The sequence below is a fragment of the Brachyhypopomus gauderio genome, chromosome 3 (assembly GCF_052324685.1).
Source record: "Brachyhypopomus gauderio isolate BG-103 chromosome 3, BGAUD_0.2, whole genome shotgun sequence".
NCBI lineage: Eukaryota > Metazoa > Chordata > Actinopteri > Gymnotiformes > Hypopomidae > Brachyhypopomus > Brachyhypopomus gauderio.
In genome coordinates, this window is record NC_135213.1 from 26,936,252 (window position 1) to 26,958,729 (window position 22,478).

Here is a 22,478-nt window from a genome sequence, read left to right on the forward strand (position 1 = left end):
ATGACACATTTTTGTACAATGAAGCTGTTTCTTCCACCCCCCCTCCCCACTCCCACTTCCCACAAAAAAAAACAAACAAAAAGCATTTTTAAATCATGCAGATATTTATTTAGCATGCAACCTGAGTTCTTTGTTAACGTAACTATATTCAAAAGGGCTGCTTTTGCGTATCCCATGCAATGCACTGAAATTGAGAAACTCTTCAAAAAGTGTATTCACACTTTTAAACAAACACAAACCAGCCACACTTCAGAGGCTTAGCCAGGGAGCTATAGGCCTATACAGATGGCGCTTAGACAAACCCCCCCCCCCACCCCCAAAAAAAAAAAAAACAGAAAAGGCTGCTGCTGGAAGCCGATGAACAGTACTATAGCAATAACCATGTGGCCCCCGCCCCAACCAATGGTGCGCCCCACCTCTCTCCCAGAACCTGGTGGGAGCGCGTCCAGGACGAGATGGAAGCATATTTTGGAAAACCAACAAAGGCATTAAAATGTAAACCCCCTGCAGCGAGTCTGGAAGAGGCCCTGCTCGTCTTGGTGGAGGAGCTGACGATCGCCGCCATCAGGGACCTCCGGCAGAAGAGGAGGGCCATGTGTGCTTTGTTAATATTTAAACTCCGCCATGCCAGCTTTTTTAGCGCACATATACTCAGTCGCTGCAAGCTCCCCCTCACCCCCCTCCCCCGGCCCCTCCCCCGGCCCCTCAGTAATGAATGTGGGTGTCATGAGTTAGACTTGATTTTGGGAGTCAGTAAGCCAATTCAGTAGGCCAAATAATATCCTAATATCCCAAATAATATTCTACTTTCACTCCAGCTCAGTGAACAAAGTGTGTGACATGTTGTTGGAGGTTTTTACAGTAGGAACTAAGGTTATGCAGCTCTTTTTATTTAGAAGTGTACCTACAACATGGCCTCTTTATGATGTTGATGTTTCCCCACAAGTAGAGTAATTTCATGTTAATGGAAGTGCACCGTTTTAATTTGCAAATATGCTACCTGCTATTTAGCTGCGATCATTTTAAGCCAAGAAACAGCTTGACGCAACATGGTGTGCCGAGGGGAGAAACGACAGATTATAAACTCCAATTGGACAGTTATCCCAAAGCCATATGGAGATGTTGCCCAGGCAGCGTCTGATTGGTCGATTTTTCCAGTGGTGACCCTTAGCTGCTCAGGTGACTGTCAGATGGCTAAATATTGAGTGGCTTTGTATTTAATTATGGCGCTACTTTATTATGTTGGACTGCGACTGAAGGTTTGTATCTGTGCCACATCTGTCCATCAGGTAGTTTGAAGACCTAACAGCCCAGCATGTCATTTGTATAATGTCTTATTTATCCACAATATGTTAGGAAAATATACATCTGCTGCTTAATCACTCAGTAAAGTAGCTAATCCTTTATCTGAAGGTTCTCCCTAAAATATGTTAATGATTGCTATGCAGGCCCCCACTGACAGGTGTTCCTGGATTTGCCAACAGTCATTTATGACTCAAAGAGCAATTAATTAACTCTAATTGATCATTTTCCATTATTGTAATGGCAACACTGTAATGGTATCAGTGTGCTTTAATATGAATGAAACAGCTGTTCAAACTATGATATGTGATAATTATGATGCATTTTGCTGAAAATCAATTTTCCTGAATGCATAACATGTGAATAGTGGCTTATCCACCTTTCCTGAGTAATTGGGGAACACGTAAGCCTGCTGTGTGCAGTGAAAAGTGTTGAGTCGGTCAGTGTAAACGCTGATGGTTCCAGTCTGCCTCTGTCCAACTGCAGCTGTTCAGCCATAAAACAACCTCTTCACCCGCCACCTTTTTGCACGTCAGCATAGCTGTCCTCCATTATAGCTCAGAAACAGTGTTGGATAGTGGGGTGAGTCATTTCTGGTGAGACCGTCCTTGCTGAGCGCCGTGGGCCGTAAGCCCTCGAGCGGGCTCGTACCAGAACAGTCAGGCAGTCTTTGGTTCCGCTATGAAACCATTCTCTTTTCCTTTTTTTCTAAACCAGGTTTCACCATGCAAAAACCACAGCAAAACACTGCTGCAAAGCCCCCTCCTCCCCCACCCCTTCATCCTGACAGGATGTGCGCACACGCGCGTCTTCTCTTGTCTTTCCACCGGGGGGCGAGGCGCTCCCCTTCCAGACGGGGTCTGGAGCGAAGCCCAAGCCTCCCTTCCGCATATCAGCGGAGCTAATTAACTCCTTAGGACTTTATGATTGGGGGGACTGCTCGGGGAGCGCTGAACCTCGTCCAATTAATTAAGAGATAAACGGGCAGCCACGCTCACCCCCAAAGACTCCCCTGTCAACAAGTCGATTTTGAGCTTTTCTTTATTTTGCACCAGGGGCCTGCCGTGTTGGTTTACAAGCAGAGCCCTATAATCAACTGTACGATGAGGTGCCATGCTCCAGTTGTTGAGCAGTGAATCTGCTCTTTAGAGACCTCACCAAGGAAACCAAGAGCAGCATTTGCCAGTTCACGCTGAACATGTTCATTAAACGCGATGGTTGATTTCTTCATTTCTGGCCATGTCCAACATGTGAATATAATTAAATAACTATAATAATGTTTTGCTATTCTTTTTCCCTTCTACGTCAGGTTATTAAAGACCCGCCACCTCAGAGACCCCCTCCTCCACCTTCTGTGAGTGGAAGTACCATTTCTTCTGTTTATAAATGTGTGTAATGTGTATAGTGTGATGTAAATGTGTATAATGGAGGTGATGTGTGGTTGGTCAATTGTGTATTGACAGTAGGTCCTCCATTTGCAGCCCCCCCCAGAGGACCCTCTGCCCAAGAAGAAATGGCCAACAGTAGATGCATCTTATTATGGAGGAAGAGGAGCCGGCGGGATCAAACGCATGGAGGTTGAACTCAAACTGTTCTCTCAAAGACTCGCTCAGATCTCAGTAGTCAATTCTAGTGTCTTGGTGGAATGAGTTTTGGCTAAGCTGAAAGCCCCAAATGTTTTAATGCCTATTTTTGGTTAGATGTTGGAATTATCCTTCACAGAGTTAAGTTCACCTTTAGAAAGTCGTTAAAAAGTGCGATGTTTTGTCGAGAAATCGGCCGTCATTAGTCTGCCATGCCCCCTTAATGTCTCATCGCCCTGTCCCCCGCCATGTGATGCACCGGGCTCCTTCCAGCACCAGGCTCTCCACCATTTGTTCACAGCTAACGTTCACAGGGCAGCTCCGCCCCAAACCTCAGGGAAACCACACCTCTGACGTGCAGGAGATAGCTGAGTGAATATGAGCAACCACACCCCAACTCCTCACCCAAGCAACCACACCCCAACTCCTCATGCTAGCAACCACACCCCAGCTCCTCACCCAAGCAACCACACCCCAACTTCTCACCCCCTCACTCAAGCAACCACACCCCAACTCCTCACCCAAGCCCACACCCCCCATCCCTTTATTTTAATGCATTTATAGACCTAGACAGCCCAATCTCCATTTCTGAGGCTTCCTCTGTGGATGTGCGGAGAGCTGCACCTAAGATCACCCTGGCGTCTCTTTCCAAATAAAGCTCATGCTGACAAGTGGCTGGGGAGACCTGCGGCAAGAGGGATGTTTTATTCATTGGCAGTTTTCACCTCCACCTCTTTCTTCTCCTTCTCCTTCTCCTTCTCTTCATAGACCTCTACAAATGTCCCGTAGCCATAGCTGATGCAAAGAATCTGCTCTGCATCATAGCGGTTTAACCTACAGCTTGAAGCGTGGCGCCCAAATTAAACTTATAGCCCTGTTTACATGCAGGTGGATTTGCTGAGGTGAAGCATGTGGTGAATTTGCATCGGGGTGGTGAGGACCAAGCGTCCATATGCTGCCGCACAGAGGGGGAGGGGCGCCTAGTCACCACAGCCATTTATGTCGCCACTTGTCAGATGTCGTTTTGAGGCGCGAGACACTGCAGTAGAATAAACTGCTTGTCGGACTGAGCGGTGAACCCGTTCCGTCCAGCACACGAGATGACCCGCTGATCCGAATGTCCAGGTGCGTTGGGGAGAGAAAGGCTCCACGGAGGAGGGTGCCAGACTGGAGAAAGCTAAGAACGCCATGGTGTCTATGCCTGAGGAGGCGGAGGAGTTCATGAGCAAAAGTCCCACGGCACCCACGCCCGTCTACCGCCACCACGAGACCAAATGGTACACTCCGATCAAGGTGAGACGCTGGCCTACGCCACGCTGGCCTACGCCACGCTGCACTATGCCACGCTGCACTATGCCACGCTGCACTACGCCACGCTGCTCTACGCCACACTGCACTACGCCACGCTGCACTACGCCACGCTGCACTACGCCACGCTGCTCTACGCCACACTGCACTACGCCACGGTGTCCTCCACAGGCCTCGAGCCCACATGCTCCATAGAAATGTCCTCGGTAAACAGGGCAGCTTGTTTCCTGTGTGTGCTTCGCAGGGTCGCCTCGATGCTCTGTGGGCACTCCTGCGGAGACAGTACGATCGCGTCTCCCTTATGCGGCCAACAACGGCGGATAAGGTAGGCCACACAAACCCAGCTGAGGTCTACCTACATGTATGAGCAGAGGACACAGTGTTGCTATGAAAACCTTTATCATGCAGTTTTGGGACATGCAGCAGAGAGTTGGGGTTTTTTATGCAGAACCACAGGAAACTGTGTGTGTGTGTGTGTGTGTGTGTGTGTGTGTGTGTGTGTGTGTGTGTGTGTGTGTGTGTGTGTGTGTGTGTGTGTGTGTGTGTGTGTGTGTGTGTGTGCGCGTGCGTGTGCTGCAGCACACCAGACAGCTGCAGACAGTCAGAGCAGGATGTGACAGTCACAGCCATATAAGGTCGAGGCAGGGTTTAGTACTGCAGTCAGCCAAACGGCATAAACAAACCCAGGCTTCACAGCCACAGTTGAACTCGGGGCATGGCGTCCCAACAGAGCGCCTTGGCCTGTCCTTTTCCAAATCACTTGGTTGATGCCATTTATTGGTGAGCTGTGCCTTTGACAGCTGGGCTGTGTGAGAATTTATCAGATAGCTTTTTGGCCAACTGTCCTAATACCGGAAGGTCAGCCTGCTAGAGGAGGGAGTGTGCAGAAATTTGTCCTTGACGTTCATCCAATGTGCATAAGTTTCATCAATCAATCAATCAATCAAAGTTTATTTGTATAGCGCTTTTCACAACACATGTTGTCACAAAGCGCCTTACAGGATTTAAAAGGTTAACAATACTACGGGTCCAGAACCCTAATGAGCAAGCCAAGGGCGACAGTGGCGAGGAAAAACTCCCTAAGATAGTGGGGAATAGGAAGAAACCTCGGGAGAACCAAGACTCAAAAGGGAACCCATCCTCCATTGGGCGGCCCGTTAACACACAGATTACACAAAATACAGACAAATACACAAGTCACACACAAATCACACAATCAGACTAAGTAAAGGTAAAAATGAAAGTTCTGGGTTATGATATTGTCACTGTAAATGTCTGTTGATGAACGCCAGGCTTTCATTCCGTGTCGGAGCAGCGATGCTGGTATTGTAGGCTCCGACTGCAATGTTACTCTCCAGGTGAACCTCGGAGAAAAGATACGAGATGTAGTAAATATGTAACAGATTAATCAAAGGCCAAACTAAACAGATGAGTCTTTAATCGAGTTTTAAACATTGAGACTGTGTCTGAGTCCCGAATAGAGGCAGGAAGATTATTCCACAATTGTGGAGCTTTAAAAGAAAAGGCTCTTCCACCTGCTGTGATCTTTTTGATCCTAGGAACAGTTAATAACCCTGCGTCCTGCGAGCGAAGTGAACGCGCTGGGTTATATTGTTCAATAAGTTCACTAAGATAGTCTGGAGCTAAGCCATGCAGCGTTTTATATGTTAATAAAAGTATTTTATAGTCAATACGGAATCTAATTGGCAGCCAGTGTAATGACGATAGTACGGGACTAATGTGATCAAACTTTTTAGTTTTTGTTAAAACTCGTGCTGCTGCGTTCTGAACCAGCTGGAGTTTGTTTATCGATTTACCAGAACATCCAGCTAGGAGACTGTTGCAATAATCTAAACGAGAGGATATGAATGCATGGATTAGTTTTTCTGCATCACTAATATTTAATATGTTTCTAATTTTGGCAATGTTGCGCAAGTGAAAGAACGCTACTCTAGTTATATTATTAATATGTGTATCGAACGAGAGATCTGGGTCTATTGTGACGCCCAAGTTCTTTACCTCTGCGCTGGGGGTTATAGTAAAAGAATGTAGATTCAATGCTGCATTATGTATCTTGTCTCTCGCAGCCCTAGACCCAACTATTATCAATTCTGTTTTATCGGCATTTAGTGCTAGAAAGTTACATGCCATCCAATGTTTTATCTCTTCTACACATTTCTCAATCTTACTGTTTGCGCCTAAATCATCGGGTTTTGCCGATAAATATAGCTGAGTGTCGTCTGCGTAGGAATGGAAACTGATGTCATGCTTATGCATAATTTCGCCTAAGGGTAACATGTACAGTGTGAATAGAAGTGGTCCTAGGACTGTCCCTTGTGGGACACCATATTTAACCTGCACAGATTTAGAGGTTTTATTATTAACACTTACACATTGGAAGCGGTCAGTTAAATATGATCTAAACCAGGAGAGTGCGACTCCTTTAATACCTACTGTGTTTTCTAGTCTATCCAGCAAAATGTTGTGGTCTACAGTATCAAAAGCTGCACTAAGATCCAACAGTATAAGGAACGAGACGAGCCCATTATCGGCCGATATTAGTAGATCATTCACTACCCTGAGTAAAGCTGTTTCAGTGCTGTGGTTTGGTCTAAATCCTGATTGGAACTTTTCATGGATACTATTTGATTGGAGATAGTGGTTTAACTGATTGGAAACTGCTTTTTCTAAAATTTTAGAGATAAATGGGAGATTAGAAATGGGTCTATAGTTGGCTAAAATCTGCGGATCGAGATTCTGTTTTTTAATCAAGGGTCTAATTACGGCGCATTTTAATTGTTTGGGCATGTAACCTAGGTTAAGGGAGGAGTTAATCATATTAAGTAAGGGCCCTGCAGTGGCTGGGAGTAGGTCTTTAAATAGACGGGTTGGAACTGGGTCAAATATACATGATGTAGGCTTAGACGAATTAATCAATGTTGTGAGCTCTTTTTGCGATATAGGATTGAAGATATTTAGCTCAGTAATATTTTTGGATGCATAGTTACTAATAGCTGAACTACTGGGGTTGGATTGGAGGTTAGGCTGCGATGTATTATGACTCTGTAGTCGGATATTATCTATTTTATTATTGAAAAAGTTTAAAAATTCATCGCTAGTGTGTGTAAGTGCTGTGTTAGAACTAGTGTCGTTGATATTTCTTGTTAGTTTAGATACCGTCGCGAAGAGAAATCTAGGGTTATTCTTGTTGTTTTCTATTAGTGTCGAATAGTATGCGGCTCTAGCTTTTATTAGGGCATGTTTATATTTGACTATGGCGTCTTTCCATGTGATTCTAAACACTTCTAGTGAGGTGGATTTCCATTTTCGCTCCGCTGCTCGAGCTGCCTGTTTCATCTTAAGGAGAACAGTATTGTTAACAGTATTGTTTACTTTTGCTGTAACAGTAAATGTAAACAAACTTCTAGTGCAGGCCCACTTCATTGGGCTTGTTGCATTACAGAATAGCAATACATGGAAAGGTATGGTATGTTAAAAATATACAACAGTTGAAATGTAAGTAAACAAACTAGCTATGTGCTGGCCTAGCTTAGCAGGTGACCTTATCAACTGGACAAGAAAAAGGACTTGTTTCTGTTATTCTAAACATAATTAATTATATAGTAATTATATAAGTAGTAATAGAGTTGTCACAAGACAAAATGTAGTTGTCATCACATCTTGCAGACTGGCTATCCTCAATTTCTTAGTGAATTTGTGGTGAATCTGAGTGTTATTGTGAAAACACTGATAGCTGCGACTTGTGAACAACATAATTCTGCTTCCTCCTGTTGGTTTCTCTCCCGTCCCGTGGGATAGGACATGGTCTCTGTTGTTCCCTCGAACGTCGGTCCTTTGCGTCCTGCGAGTCCCAGAGGATTCCTGTCCAAATATCACCCTCTACTATCCCCGTTAATTGTTCTTTTAATCGCCGGCAATATTCCAGTCATGCCCGAGCCACATGTTCTGCCGAGATGATTTTTCTCAAAAAAGTAATGAAAATTCACGAACTCTGAGGAGCTGTGTGCGGGCCGGTGGGTGGTATGGGACCACAGCCGTTGACTGAGCAGGTCCCTGGCGCACTTTAGTCAGGCCACAGCTCAAGTGTGCCGACTTCCAAGCTCTCGATCAGGTGCGCGGCCGCCCAGGCACAAGCTATCAAAGCCCGCGGAGCCCCTCACCAGAGCCAGGGCGGCCCATGTGCGCTCCGCTGGAGAGAGCTCGGGGCTTTGATGGCCGACAGGAACCCTCCAGGGTCATGAATTTTTCAGCAACGGATTGCGGGGTTACAAGGACACGTGCAGGTGTAAGGAAGCAGGTTGTCGCAGACATCTGTTCAGCTCCCGGACCCTGGGGTTCTCCCCCCCCCCCCTCCCGCTCCGCCTCTGCACCCTCCCCCCCCACCCCCAAACTCCGCCTGCAGCCAGACTGCTGGATTGTCAGCAGATGTAGGTTTTTTCGAGGCAGCCCAAACCCTTTCTGGTCTCACATTTAGCGCCTGAGGGGCTCCAACACCAAAGGTAAGAGTGAGGGGTTGGACACAGCTGCACTGCTGCGCTCGCCTCCGGCACAAATAAAGAGATCTGATGCGGTTTGACTGTGTTGTCGGGGGAGACTGGGGAGCTGGAGAGGCACTTCAGAGCCAACTTAGCGCCACAACATCTGCCGTCAAGTTTTCCCAGAAAAAGCGGCGGGGGACAGCAGGTAGGGGGGAGGGGCGGGGGACAGCAGGTAGGGGGCGGGGCGGGAGGGCGGGGCCCCAGCGTAGGCGGGGTGCACTTTTTGACTGTGTGCGCCACGGTCCCCACTGGCCTCCAGCCGCCCTCATCGCTGGGGCCCCACTGTCGATTTACAAAGCAGCAGCCCATGAAAAAAACACACTAACAAGCCCCTTTATAAATGATACATTAACATAAATTAACCCCGCCGATCTGCTGCAACACAGCAAAGTCAAGACAGACAAAGTCAAGAGGGCGGCTAATTTGAGGCTGTGCGTGCGTGTGTGTGTGTGTGTGTGTGTGTGTGTGTGCGTGCGTGCGTGCGTGCGTGCGTGCGTGCGTGCGTGCGTGCGTGCGTGCGTGCGTGCGTGCGTGCGTGCGTGCGCGCGCGCGCGCGTGCGTGTGTCTGCGTGCCTGCATGTGTGCTGATGCCGGTTCTTTTCAGCTCCTTGTTGGGTACAGGAGCTGGAACTGTGTGAGGTACCGAGTGAGGGATAAGTGAGAGAGATTATGACGAAAACTGCTCTATTGTTTATTTTTCAAAGAAGTAGCTCAGCAGGGTATCGCTACTGAGGAAACCTCTTTTCTTGCGCTAACAAATGTTTAGCGGTTAGTTTTATTGCGTGCCCGTTCTCTGGTAGCAGCGGAAGACTCTTTATCTGCAGATTCAGACAGGAGGTAAATGAATGGGCAACACCACCACCTCCACCCCCCACAGCGTTCCTGCCCCTGTTCAAGACATTTAATGTCACTTTAGCATCGCCTCTGCATATATTAAACCCTATTAAAGTCAGCCTCTGCAGAACGCATACCATATTAGCCCACGATGGCCGCCGGACTCCTACAGCAGTGCTGTAACAAGGCCGACTGCATTTTTAAACAGCAGGAAGTCCAGCCGTGGACAAAAGGAATCACATTGGCTCTGGGGCCTGGTTTTCACATACATGGTGGTGGTGGTGGTGGTGGTTGGGGGCACAGAGATGGCGTCTTAATTTAACAGCCGCCGGTCGCTTAACCAGTGCGGACAGAACGTTTTAATTAAGCAGCAGACAGTAGGACAGGATCCCACTCTTGAGGAATGCTGTTGAAGGAATGGGTGGATGGGGAAAGATGGAGGGGGTGGGTGTGGGTGTGGGTGGGGGGCAGAGACAGTGAGGGAGGCAGCGCTGGCACAGGCAAAGAGCAGTTGGGCGGAGGAGGGTAGCGGAGAGAAAGAGAGATTAAGTCGCCGGGCTGGCAGGCTGAGTCCCTCAGGTCGTTGACACACATGGCCAGATTTAGCGATGGCAGCCTCCACGAGTCTGGATCCGGGGTGCGAGGCGTTCGGCGCGGCCGTGCGGTGACGACACCGGCCCCCGGGCCAAAGGAGGACTCGGGGCCCTAATGAACTAGCCGGGGCGGTATGAACTGGTGCTGGCGGAGGAAGCGAGGAGCAGCCTAATGTGCTCAGCATGCTGGCAGCACACACACACTCACACACACACACTCACACACACACACACACATACACACACACGCTTGGTGGCCATCGTGCTCTCCGCACCTCATCACAACTGTACGGCGGACAGCGCTTACATGATACGCATTGATTAGTGCTCCTCTGGTCTGTCCCCATTGATTGAGGAGATTAATAACACTTCTCCGTTTCCCTTTTTAACGTCTCATTATAATCTTTGTCGTGCAGATGAATTACGGTGTACGGATCAGTGTACTGATTAAACTGGACAATATATTAGACATTTATAATAAAAATAAGCAGTGATGAAAACAAGCTCTAATTGTTGGAATTGTTGGAAAGTGCATAGCTGAGTATGTTAATGGGGAATCATTTGAGGCCACAGTGCTTGGTGTCTAGTTGCATTAAATGCTCAGTGATGAACTGAAAGCCTTCATCTACATGTTCATCAAAAAAATAAATAAATAAAAATCAACAAAGATTTTTTTTTTTTTATCTGGCCAATGGTGTTAAGTTGAACGGCACCCTAGATCAGAGAGCATGGCGTCTCTAATTAACAGGGTAATTGGAATTAAACCGGAGCGTCACAAGTAATGAAGCATTCAGAACAGAAGAAAGCCACCCTATCCAGTGCACGAGGAGAGCTAGAGCCGGCCAGCAGAGAGCAAACGCGATTACGGCCGTTTGACTCCATCCCACCCCCACCACCCCCACCCGTGCCACCTTCACTGTCCCTCTTTGGCTCTTGGCCCTGTTTGAGTGGCTGGTGTGGAGATGCCAGTATGGGTGAACTGTCAAGGGTGCTCATGGGGTTTGGGTGCACGAGGAGCGAGCTTAGCCCAGACAATAGGTGCGCACCTCCTCTCGCTCCCTAACTCCTCATTAGCACTGCAGCTCCACCTAACAAACGCCGCGTCGGGGGCTGACAGCTCCATTCAGACGCCCCGGCCCCCGAGGAGAAGTGACAGCTTTAACAGCAGCGGGGCCTTGGTGATTTCATGAAATGGCCTCTTGCTCTTTTAACCAGATTAGATCTAAACCCCCATCATCGCCCCCTTTTCCTTTCCTCCAAATATTTTGGTATGTGAACTGCGGGGAAAGTAGGGCAGATGTCCACGCGCTTCGTCGCAAATTCGATAATGTCTGCCGCGTTAAGCTGGGAGGCTCTCTGAGCAGCCCGGCCTGCTGGTAACAGGATTATGCGGGGGGACCCGAGTGAGCGCGCTCCCCTTCCGGAGGGGGGGCACCGGGAGGAACGGATCACCGAAAGAGCCAAAGCGAGGAGGAGGAGGCAGTGTGTGTCCGCCTGCGCTCGTCTGACTTCCCGTCCAGTAACGCGGCGGCGTGGACGCTTTGACACGTTGGACAGTCACCTTCGTCCTGGACGCGTTGGGCTTCTGCGTCATCTGGCAATCATCTGCCACAGACGTGGTTGCTGTTGCCGTGCACTTTAGAAGTTCCTGTCAGTGCGGCACTTTGAAAATAGTTTAGGTGTTTCTGTTGCTTCATGAAGACATCTCTATATGGTTTCATTATGCTTTTAAGCTTTTTCTGAACATTTTAATTTTAAGATTTTTGTTTCCTGAAAATGTTGGCCTGTTTGTTTCTGATTGTCTCCCTGGTCAAGTGTTGCAGCTGTGTTAGGGCTGTTAGGTGTTTTATCGGTTTAGCTGTGTTAGGTTGATAGTTGTGTTGGCCGTATTAGGGTTGTTAATTGTGTTAGTGGTTTAGCTGTGTTAGTGCTCCCTTGTTACACTCTCAGTCGGGAGGGCTGGTACCTGCACACTGGTGTGTGTGTGTTGTCCTGCCGGCCTCCACCATAGCTACAACACCCACTGCCCTATTTCCTCCACACCTATTAAAATCAAAAAAGCCTCTCACAAAGAGAGCAGTGGGACCTCGGCTGTAATTAACTTGCATTATTGTTAATGTCAGCGTTTTCCAAGAGTAGCTTTGTCGTGCACATTTCCATCTCCCTGTGTGACAGACCCAGGCAGAAATCACACAGGGAATTAGTAATGTATTCTAATGCACCTCTTCATTCGTCTGATTTATTTGAATGTTTAAATCGATAATGTTATCTGTAAGGGTTTCTTTAAGAAATATATAAATATATATTTGTGCCGGTTATAATGTAGAATATTGATATACTATTTGGATTTCCATATACATTTGATTTGTTTTTATACTTAATATTTAACATTTTTAAAATAATGATTATCCTGGAGAGAAATACAGTTAGCATTTGTAATTGGTTACATAATAGTAGTCGAAAAATATCACCATACTGGCAGTAAACTCACACTACATTTAGTTTTGTTAAATCAGTATATTTCACCATGTGCTGTTACTGATGATAAAGGTTACATAGATACATTTATGTAAATTTACTTTGTATGTTAATGTTCTAACTGTGAGTCGAAACTTTGTCAATTACAGTAGATGCATTTGACAGAGTATTACTGTGTAGCTGTTAAATTTAACAGTAAGATTAAGATGGTAAAAAAATCATTGTCAAATTTTCAGTCATCTTCAGTTAGAGCTGAATAGGAGCAGTAACATGCTCATTTCAGTTTAAACCAATATATTTTCAGCACTACAAATCAGAGCTAAATCAGCATGATTATGCTAATTAGCTTCATTATGCAAATTGTGGAAGCCTCTATATTTTAAACTGACAGATCAACTGAAATGAAATGTTTTCTTATATTCAGATTCCTTTTTAAGACTAAATGTGTTTATAAAAGTTAAACTATTTTAGGTGTGGTGTGAATATGCTTTGGGTTCTTGTATTTATCAACACAACGCTGCCCCTCCGCAACTGGATCAGCAAAGCTGATCTTCAGAGGTCCTTCAGGGCCTGTGTGGACAGTTTGCTGGTTACAACTCCAACTTTGTTGTACGCACATTAGTCAGTTCTTCATAGAGCTGGGCGATATGGCCCTCCAAAAAAATCTTCGATTAATTTTTTTTTAATCCGATTTTCGATTTTAATAGATTTATTTTCCTCTACTAAAAAACTACAGATGATAAAGGAATGGTAAAAAAAAGTTTTAATTTATTTTTCACTTAAATTTCCCCTTTGGGGTTAAAGTGCAAGCAGAAACAAATTGTAAACAAGTGAGAACATTCAGTAACTTTTAGAAGGTTTTCTCCAACATACTTTAAGCATTGACACAATGCAACCTCAAACTTAAAATAAATAAATAAAACACACCCTCAAAAAATAAATAGATATAAATAATTTGGTGCCCTTTAATAAAATGGAAAACAAATACAATTGAACAATTCTTGCATGTTGTACTGACAGTCACGCTGTCTACATTCTGATTAAGAACAGGGCTCCCCTCACTTTAGCCTAAATTCCAGCACTTTTCAAACCTGAAACACAATGTAACATTAAAATTCGTCAGGTAAATGTTCCTTCCACTGTTTCTTTATACTACCACAGTTTATACTTTATACTACAATAGTTGCCAGGTTCGCGTTTTCACGCCAAATTGGGCTTGTTTGGAAAATCCAGCCGCGGGTAAAAATTATGGGGTCGCGGGGTGCGGTTTTTTGGTCTACTTTTGAGTTGGGCTACCGCAGGAGTTACAAGTCAACACTAATAATGGATCGCGATATAATACTTAATTTGTCTCCATTTTACACACTCGCGAGGTGCCCGGAGCCGCGCGCTACGGTCACTCGCGAAAGTATAATCCATTGAAGCGGGTTCGGTGACCGAGGCAGAAACTGCTTAATCCAAAATATCCCGCGGAGGGAAACTTTATTGACAGCGCAACTGAATAGCACTCTTCGCTCTCTCCCTCTATCGGTTTCAAACACCTTACAGCGAGGACTTGTTTGGTCTACATCTGACGCCGCAAAACCGAACCAACTCCAGATCACGGAGCTAGTTGCTCTTTTCTTGGACACAAGTTCCGCCGTCATGTTTGTGTGTGTGTGTTTTGAGGGTGGATGGGTGGGAGGTGCTAAACTCACTGAACTACGGGAGCCCACAGTGCAGCGTCGGTGGTGAAAATTAAATCTCAGAAAATCGATTTTCTTAAAAACACATCGTCCTTAACTGTAAATTCGAATTAATAGATAATATCGATTAATCGCCCAGCTCTAGTTCTTCATATGTGCATGTGCTTTGTTTTGAGCACATTAAGCTCAGCAATTGTACAGTAAGTGGGAATTATTCTTTAAAAATCCTATACTTGCCTAGTCAGTTTCTGATGACAGGGCATTTATATATCTGAGAATCTTTTAATATTCCATCATTCATCATTGCTGTTTCCATAAATAACTCATGGTTCATTATTGATTGAGAGAACTAAAATAAATGCAACAATTATTGTACACCTGTTAGATACTGGGTTTATTCACTTCTTTGATATTGGCTGCTCAGTCTTTTCTATGGAACAGAAAGGTGCCCAGCACAAAAGGTGAAGCCAGTCTTCTGTCCTGCTCGTCCCCACGTCCCGGCCTGGAGTGCCAGGAAAGAACACACCAATATGCCGTTTATCATCATAATTGATGGCTATGATGCTAATGGAAACAGTTTATAATTTACCATAATAACCTTAATGATGATGTCAGCCTTAATGAGCCACAGGTCATCCTCCCCCATATATCATTAACGAACGCTTCAGCTTGATATAAAAGATCAACTCCGTCTCCAGGGGGAATGAAAGAGACGCATACATTCTGGAAAAAGGGAGAAAAAAAGATGACTGGGAAAAACGGTGTTGTTTGCTTTATTTTGTTTTTATCACAGTCGTCTGGCTTTGTATCTGCGGGTCTCAAAACAAATGCGTGTAAGTAGTTCTGAATCCCGTTCTTTGTGTGCACAGATGCAGCCGTGCTCTTGTGGTCTTATTAGTTTTAACCCATCAGATGGCCCAAACCTTTTCAGAGTGACTGTCACACAGTTCTGCCAAACAGTTTTCTCAAATCAGGAGCTGTTGGGTCTTCTATCCCTCCGGCATCCAACCAAAGAGCAGACTAGTGCATGTGCTCACACACCCACACCCCCACAAGAAACACACACACACACACACACAAATCTGCGATCACACAATACAGTAGATGTCAGACTATGCAATAGAACCGTTTGATGTAGTAATTAGAGTTGAGGAACTTAGTGTTATCTTTTTTGCTACCCACACGCATGCAGAAATGCACAGTGGCGACCCTGTAAGAACTAGAATCTCATTTTCCACCTCTGTCTTCTCAAATTAAGACGAGGAGAGCGGCCCACGAGTGACAGTAGCACTAATTAAGATGTAGAACTGTGGCCAGCAGGTTTCTGAAGGTTACTCTGCCTATACTGAAGGGAGCGATAAAGAATGAAGCCACTGATGTTATGTGACGCTTTCACCAGACCTGATGCAAACGACCACTAATGAAGGCAGGGAGTCGGGAGACAGTGGGACCTCAGACTGGGGCGCACATGTGTGTGAGAATGCACATGTGTGTGCTAGATGTGTGTACACGTGGTGTGTTGGGGCCCCACCAGTCTTAATCGGTCTGGTACTGGAATGGGTGGCCCGTCAGTACGGCAGGCAGAGAGGACGCCATTTCAGCCCAGCACGGGATTCTTAATGCAGATGATATCAGTTGATGGGCATGAAGATGACATTTGCCAAGGTGTTTAAAGAATCTGTAGGTTAAAAGTGAAGATTTATTACTGCCCATGAATCACAGCAAAATTAGTACTCAAAAACACTGGAGATTACACCTTCTGATATATAAACAAAAAGAACTCGGGGGGGGGGGGTGAAGGGGGGAGCAGTTGAGGCCAATAAGTGAAACTATAACAGACTGGACACTCATGCCAAAATGAGCATATTCATTATTCATTAGAAAAGATGAAGATGAAATGAAGCAACCCACAACTAGCCAAATGTTATGATGGTGTCAGATTTTCTATTGCATTTACAGTAGCTGCTTCATTGGCAGGAGATCAAAGAGACGTGTCTACAGTTAGCGCGTGAAACCTAAAGCCATACACCGTAATGTACAGAGACTCAAACTAGCCTGGGAATTAAGTGGCTACGCCTCTCACCAGTTCGAAAACAGAGGAAATTACATGAATCACTCATAAGACATGCCACCAGGCGTCTTGCTTCAAATAAAGTGCGTCTGACATGTGCTAAGATACGTTTATTTAAAGAAGGACAGCAGAGTGGTCAGCAGTTGCCTCCGCTAGAGCCCACAGTGTCCTTTGATTACAATCTAGTTTTGGTCAGGACCAGAAACCATTGCCACTTCTTTCCTTTCAGACATTTTTTTTCCATGGAATATGTGAATTGTCCTTCCTAATAAGGGCACAGATTGTAATAATCTTTTAAATGGAACAAAATGGAAGCTACATTCATATTTATTGCTACATACATTTACACTAATGTTATGTCAGCTGACCAAGACCTTGCTGTGGCACTGTGGGTCTGGAATGAGAACATAAGTTATCCAGTATAGTCTAAATACAGTTTGATTTTGACTCTTTGTGGACTCTAATATTCTAATATTAGTCATTTTTAATCTCTTATCATGTAACCATTTTATCTTTATACCTATACATTAAGGTTGGAATCTTCTTATTTTAGGACACAGCTCACAGTTTGAGGGTGAGAGGCAAATAATTGTGACTTATTTAAGAAAAGGTTAAAATACCTGTGCATCATAGTAATTATGAAAATTAGTAATTATGAAAATCTGTCTTTTGCATTTTTGTTTGTTCATATGTTCTTGAACCATAACACAATGCCTTTTGAGGACTGAAATAGCTACGACATTTCCCATATTTATGTAATCTTCTGGCTTTTAGCGCAATCTTTTTATTGCTGCTGTTATTGTTTGTTGGTACATGTGTGTTACATCAGGCAAAAAAAAAAAACACAGAGAAAACCCCCCGTACATTTTTTCTGGTCAGAACTGACCATGATGTACACATTAGTCAGTCAACACCATACACCCTAGCTGGAGCTGAACAGCGCCGGTGGTCGCCATGGCGGCAGTGGTGCGGGTCGGCCCACCTGTGAGGGAGACAGCTGCCTCACCAGCATCCGGCACACGTGCGTGCATCCGGCACACGTGCGTGCATCTGGCACACGTGCATGTGCTCATGCGTGGCCCCTAACGACTTGCGGACGCCCCCCGGCCCAGCCACTCTGCCTCAGTCTGCAGTGCAGGACATTAGAATAATTACTCCCTGTCATACTCCATTTAATAGGCACCCCTCCCTGCATTTCTCTCTCTCTCTCTCTCTCTCTCTCTCTCTCTCGCCCTCACACAGTCACACTCACTTCGTTTGCAATCGCACACACATAGACACACACAGATACAGTCTCTAAATGGGGGCATCAAAGCTCTGAAAGAGCACCCACTGACCACACACCCCCTCCTTTGCTATTTGTCCTTAGCGGATTGCAAATTACGTTTAAAGAGGATGACTGGGAGATGAAGCAACTGCCTGTGTTTGGTTTAAGAAAGCGAAACGCGCATACACACACACACACAAACACACACAAATAGAGACATTTGCTTTCATGAGGGCCCGTTTGAGGAGGCATCTCATTATCATGACATCTGCATAGCTGAATACAGAAGCTCTGCCTTCTGAGCCTGTGGGGCCTTTGACATGCTAGCTCTGCCTTCTGAGCCTGTGGGGCCTTTTGACATGCTAGCTCTGCCTTCTGAGCCTGTGGGGCCTTTGACATGCTAGCTCTGCCTTCTGAGCCTGTGGGGCCTTTGACATGCTAGCTCTGCCTTCTGAGCCTGTGGGGCCTTTGACATGCTAGCTCTGCCTGCTGAGCCTGTGGGGCCTTTGACATGCTAGCTCTGGCCCACAGGGAGCTGTGAAGGAGGTGGAAATTGCCCCAGCGAAACCACAGCAAGCTTTCCCTTGTTGAATCACACTTCCTTTTCTCAATAATGTTATTATATAGAATATATACCCATAATTTGGAGAACAGATACCCATAACGTGTATTATCCACCGTGTCCACAAGAGAAGCAGTTTTATTTTTGCATCCCATTTACCATAACGGTCAGCAGTGGCCATGTTCTCCCAGTTCTTTGCTGTATTTTGTGGAGTCTTAGCTCAGGCTGTGCTGGAGTTTCAAATAAGCACTTTGGATGTAGTGAGCTAGCCTAAGCACTTAACACCCATCTGCGAGTAAATATTTATCCCAAAATCTTGAGGCGAAATTAACAGACGCTAGCACAACCTACCTCAATTTGGGTATTAAAGTGGGTATGAGTGTGCCAAGTAGTTCAAGTTTCCCTCTGGTAACTGTCTTCTTTACACTTGTCTCTCCTTTCTCATCTCACCAGTGTCCAGGTGAGGGTCTCTTATTAACTTTTTTTCAACTGCTGCCGACTTTGTCCGTATCAAAGTGTCAAATTGGCATGGAGGAATGGTGTACCCCACTATCTGTTAAGAAACTCTAATTCCAACAGTTTGTGTTTGTGTTACACTTTCGTACAACGATGTGTAAGGATCCTAAAATACCTCTACCCTTTAAAATCATCTTCACAGTTAAAGAGCGTATGCACGTGGTGCTCTCTCAACCTGTCTACTGTAGGAAGGGCATGTTTTAAAGGCCCCGAGCGAAGGGAAGCAGGTGTAGGACTGGAGGAACCCTGCAGGCGTGTAGGGAAAGGGAGGTCATGACCAGCCTTGTCCTGCATCCTGTCTGTCCCGCACACTCCTTTCCCAGGGGGGGTATGATTGAGCAGTCACAGGGTTAATGGTCACAACACATGCCCGTGTCCAGGGATGACCAAGTAAGGCAGAAGTGGGAAGCTCCGTGTTCAGTGGAAGTGAACCCTGTGTTTAGCGCTGAACAGTCCTGCCTCATGTGTTCTCTATGCAACACGTGCCTGGCTGCGCTTTGACTTTTGATATAGTCACACTGCGTGCGTGCGAGCGAGCGTGCACTCTTTACCCCGCTATGTTGTCTGACTTGCTCAGGTCACATGACCCCCCCTCCTCACAGCTGTGGTTCACACGAAGCCCCAGAGGTGCATCGTTGCCATCTCGTCAGTGGCGGCGTGGCAGTCGTCTTGTTTATTGCCTACATTACCATGTGGCTTGATAAGCATATTTTCCTCAGTAGACATAACAAGATGTTTTATCGCCAGGGCTTTTCCACTCAGCAGCCCCCCAGCCTGGCTGTATTTACACTCCTGTGCTGAACACCACTACATAAATAAAAAAAAAACTTTTCTGTCTTGTAATTTAGAGCTAAAACTTTGGCAGTGAATAATGTTGCAAACCTGATTCTAAAGACATCTCAGGGTCGTAAATTGAGGAGGGGTTTGCATGCTTAAATTTTTGGAGTAAATAAACAGGTATGGTACATGCGTGTTCCAGCACTTTATTTAGCATTCTCCACCTAGCACGAGAGCTAACCGTTCTCCTCCACAGTCAAAAACACCTAGTAGAGCTGTTAGTAAAACTGCAGTAAGTCACATCTAAAACACTGTGCCACAATATCCTTAGTGCAGTATCCTTAGTGCAGTTTAGAGGTTTATCCACACTGATAATTAATGTGAGTATGAATGTGAGTAATTTTTAAAATTATTATAATCAAAGGAGTTGTGTGTACATAAGAATCCTAAGAGATCTTCACAGTTACATTATAGGAAAGCAGAATAGATACTAAATCTTCCAAAGTCGTACATCTACCATAAACAAACCGGAACACAGTAGCTTATGTTAAGTCTGTGTGACTTTATGAAACCGGCCCCCTTGTAATGTGTAATGTCCTCTTGGTCAGTTGGCATGTGACCCACAACAGGCGTTATGAATGTCTGTACAGCAGGCGTTACGAATGTCTGTGTTGGGTAGACCGTGTTGGGTACACACATTCGCTCTCTCTCTCTCTCTCTCTCTCTCTCTCTCTCTCTCTCTCTCTCTCTCTCTCTCTCTCTCTCTCTCTCTCTCTCTCTGTCTCTCTCTCATACAAACATTTTTCCATTCTACTCACAAGCTGTCTGCCAAATCAACATTCCAACTTTTAGTGTGTCGTTTTGTTCCTTCTGAACAACCATAGTCAGTGTATCGAACACATGTGCATTGTCAGTGTATCGAACACATGTGCACTGTGAGTGTATCGAATACGTGTGCATTGTCAGTGTACATGTTTTCTATATGTATACGTGCACTTGGCCGTTTTACAAGCGACACATTATGCATGTTTTTTTTTTTTGCACAGGCATGCTCCCTGTAATTAATATCATTAGCACATTCAGCATACACAGTTGTAGTTTACCTGTCTCTGTCCTCTACACAGTTTGCGAATTTCATCAGTGTATGGACTAGCGTCTTGTCTGGATCATTATTTATTAAGCTGTGATGTTGCATCATCCTCCTGACAGCAGGTGGGGGCACTCAGGTTCCTGGCGATCATGTTTCCAGGGGGCCTGATCGCAGACCCAAATAATAAATGAAAAGCAGAGATGAAGGCGAGCTTTCTCCAAGGACATCAGGAGAAGGAGGCAGACGCCGTGGAAGTGCTTGAGCAGATGTGTTTACTTACACTATTGCAGATGCATGAGATGAGTTGGCACATGCATCTAGAACAGACCAGTTCGTTTCCTGTTATGACGGTGCCAAAACGAGGAAGAATTACAGATACTTTTTTTGTGTGTTTGCACCTTTCTCAATCTTTTGGTAGTCAGTACTTCTCTTTTCCTCACATGCACCAAGTCAATTTTTTGGTTCAGCGTTTGATTATCAGATATAGGATTGGTGCCCACCTCCAGTGCAGTCCTGCTGGAGTCCAGCACATTGTGCTTATCTCCCAGCTCCAACACACCAGATTCAACTCCTCAGAAATTAATTAGCAGATTTAGGTAGCATGATATAACTGGGAAGTCACCAACCTGTTCTGACTGTCTAGGAAGTCAGACACAACACCTTGGGACACAAAGTTAGAAACGACGCTTCGTATCCTCCTCTAAGCGTCCCTGCCGCCCCCGGGCACACGCCAACCCAACAGCGCTCTTGGCCCATCTTGTCTGCCCACACTGGAGAGCGTGCTTTACCAGACCAGAGCCTCCGCCTCATCTCAGCTCTCTGCCATCAGCCAAACAGCTTCTTTATGACCCTTTGTCAGGATTTGATCAGTGTGAAGCGATGGCACTCGGAGCACCGCAGTCGTAGCCGGTGCTGGAGGCCCGTCGCCGAGGCCCGTCGCCGAGGCCTGGCTCCTTCGGCAGCTATTTGGACCGGTGCTGCTCCGCGGTGCGGGCCCGCTCCCTCAGTTGGATTCCACTTGTCCATTAGTGCCATCTGTGCCCGCCTTTGCCGTCTGTGAGCGCCCACGCGCCGCCAAAACGACTGGCATTTTCTCTCAAACAACCAAGGGACGGTGCCCAGAGCTTTTAGCTGGCAATGATGTGCACTTACTCTGACCCGAAAAAAGAAAAAAGATATTCTGGGGGAAGAGGCTGAGCTGCAAGCAGGAAACATCTGCAAGTTTATGGGCTTTTCATAGGGCTCCTGTGCTGACCGGGTTATGGAGAAATGTGGTGAACCACAATAGTGCAGCTGAGATATTTGCTGTTTTGCTTATACATGTAAAGTGTGAGATTTATCATATTAAAAGACAATAATGCAAGAATTATTTCTTACTGTTTGAGAGAGCTCCATTATTTGAAATTAGTGTATTTTGTGAGAAGCGCATCGCTACAATTTCTTTGTCATAAATGGTTTCAGGTTTTGTTTTGACCTGTAGTAATATGCAGTAATATTCTGTAGTCTACAGTGGTTGCCAGGGTCCATCAGTCCTGCCCTCAACTCACAACCCATCAGGGCTTTATTCCTCTACAACCAAATAATGTGGTTCCTGGTGTGGGTTCCTGGTGTGGGTTCCTGGTGTGGGTTCCTGGTGTTGAGGCATGGTGTGGGTTCCTGGTGTGGAGGCCCGATGGTCATGCCCCACTTACACTGTGAACACCTAGACTGGATCTTTAGAAAAATCCAGAGCTTTGTGGAACATCACATCACCAATAATGTTCTGTGCTGCTCTTTTTATTGATGTTTTGATGTTTTAAATTTGACCTGAGCTAGAAGGGTTTTATTTTTAACACCTGCTGCCTTGCTTGGCA

At 45.7% G+C, this 22,478-nt stretch overlaps 1 protein-coding gene and 1 long non-coding RNA gene across 2 annotated transcripts in view; one reads left to right on the forward strand and one right to left on the reverse strand.

The window, feature by feature from the left end:
• antxr2a (ANTXR cell adhesion molecule 2a) overlaps positions 1 to 22,478 on the forward strand; it is a 47,881-nt gene that overhangs the window by 17,867 nt on the left and 7,536 nt on the right. Inside the window, exons 13-16 of the mRNA XM_077000818.1 lie at positions 2,612 to 2,656; positions 2,784 to 2,879; positions 4,011 to 4,178; positions 4,438 to 4,518. Of these exons, the coding sequence (XP_076856933.1) occupies positions 2,612 to 2,656; positions 2,784 to 2,879; positions 4,011 to 4,178; positions 4,438 to 4,518 (390 nt within the window). The remainder of the gene's footprint in view (positions 1 to 2,611; positions 2,657 to 2,783; positions 2,880 to 4,010; positions 4,179 to 4,437; positions 4,519 to 22,478) is intronic.
• On the reverse strand, positions 14,651 to 15,997 carry LOC143510933 (uncharacterized). Its single transcript, XR_013130113.1, has 3 exons — positions 15,266 to 15,997; positions 14,941 to 15,065; positions 14,651 to 14,844 (listed from the first exon to the last, which is right to left on the reverse strand). It is a non-coding gene; the product is annotated as an uncharacterized LOC143510933 (long non-coding RNA).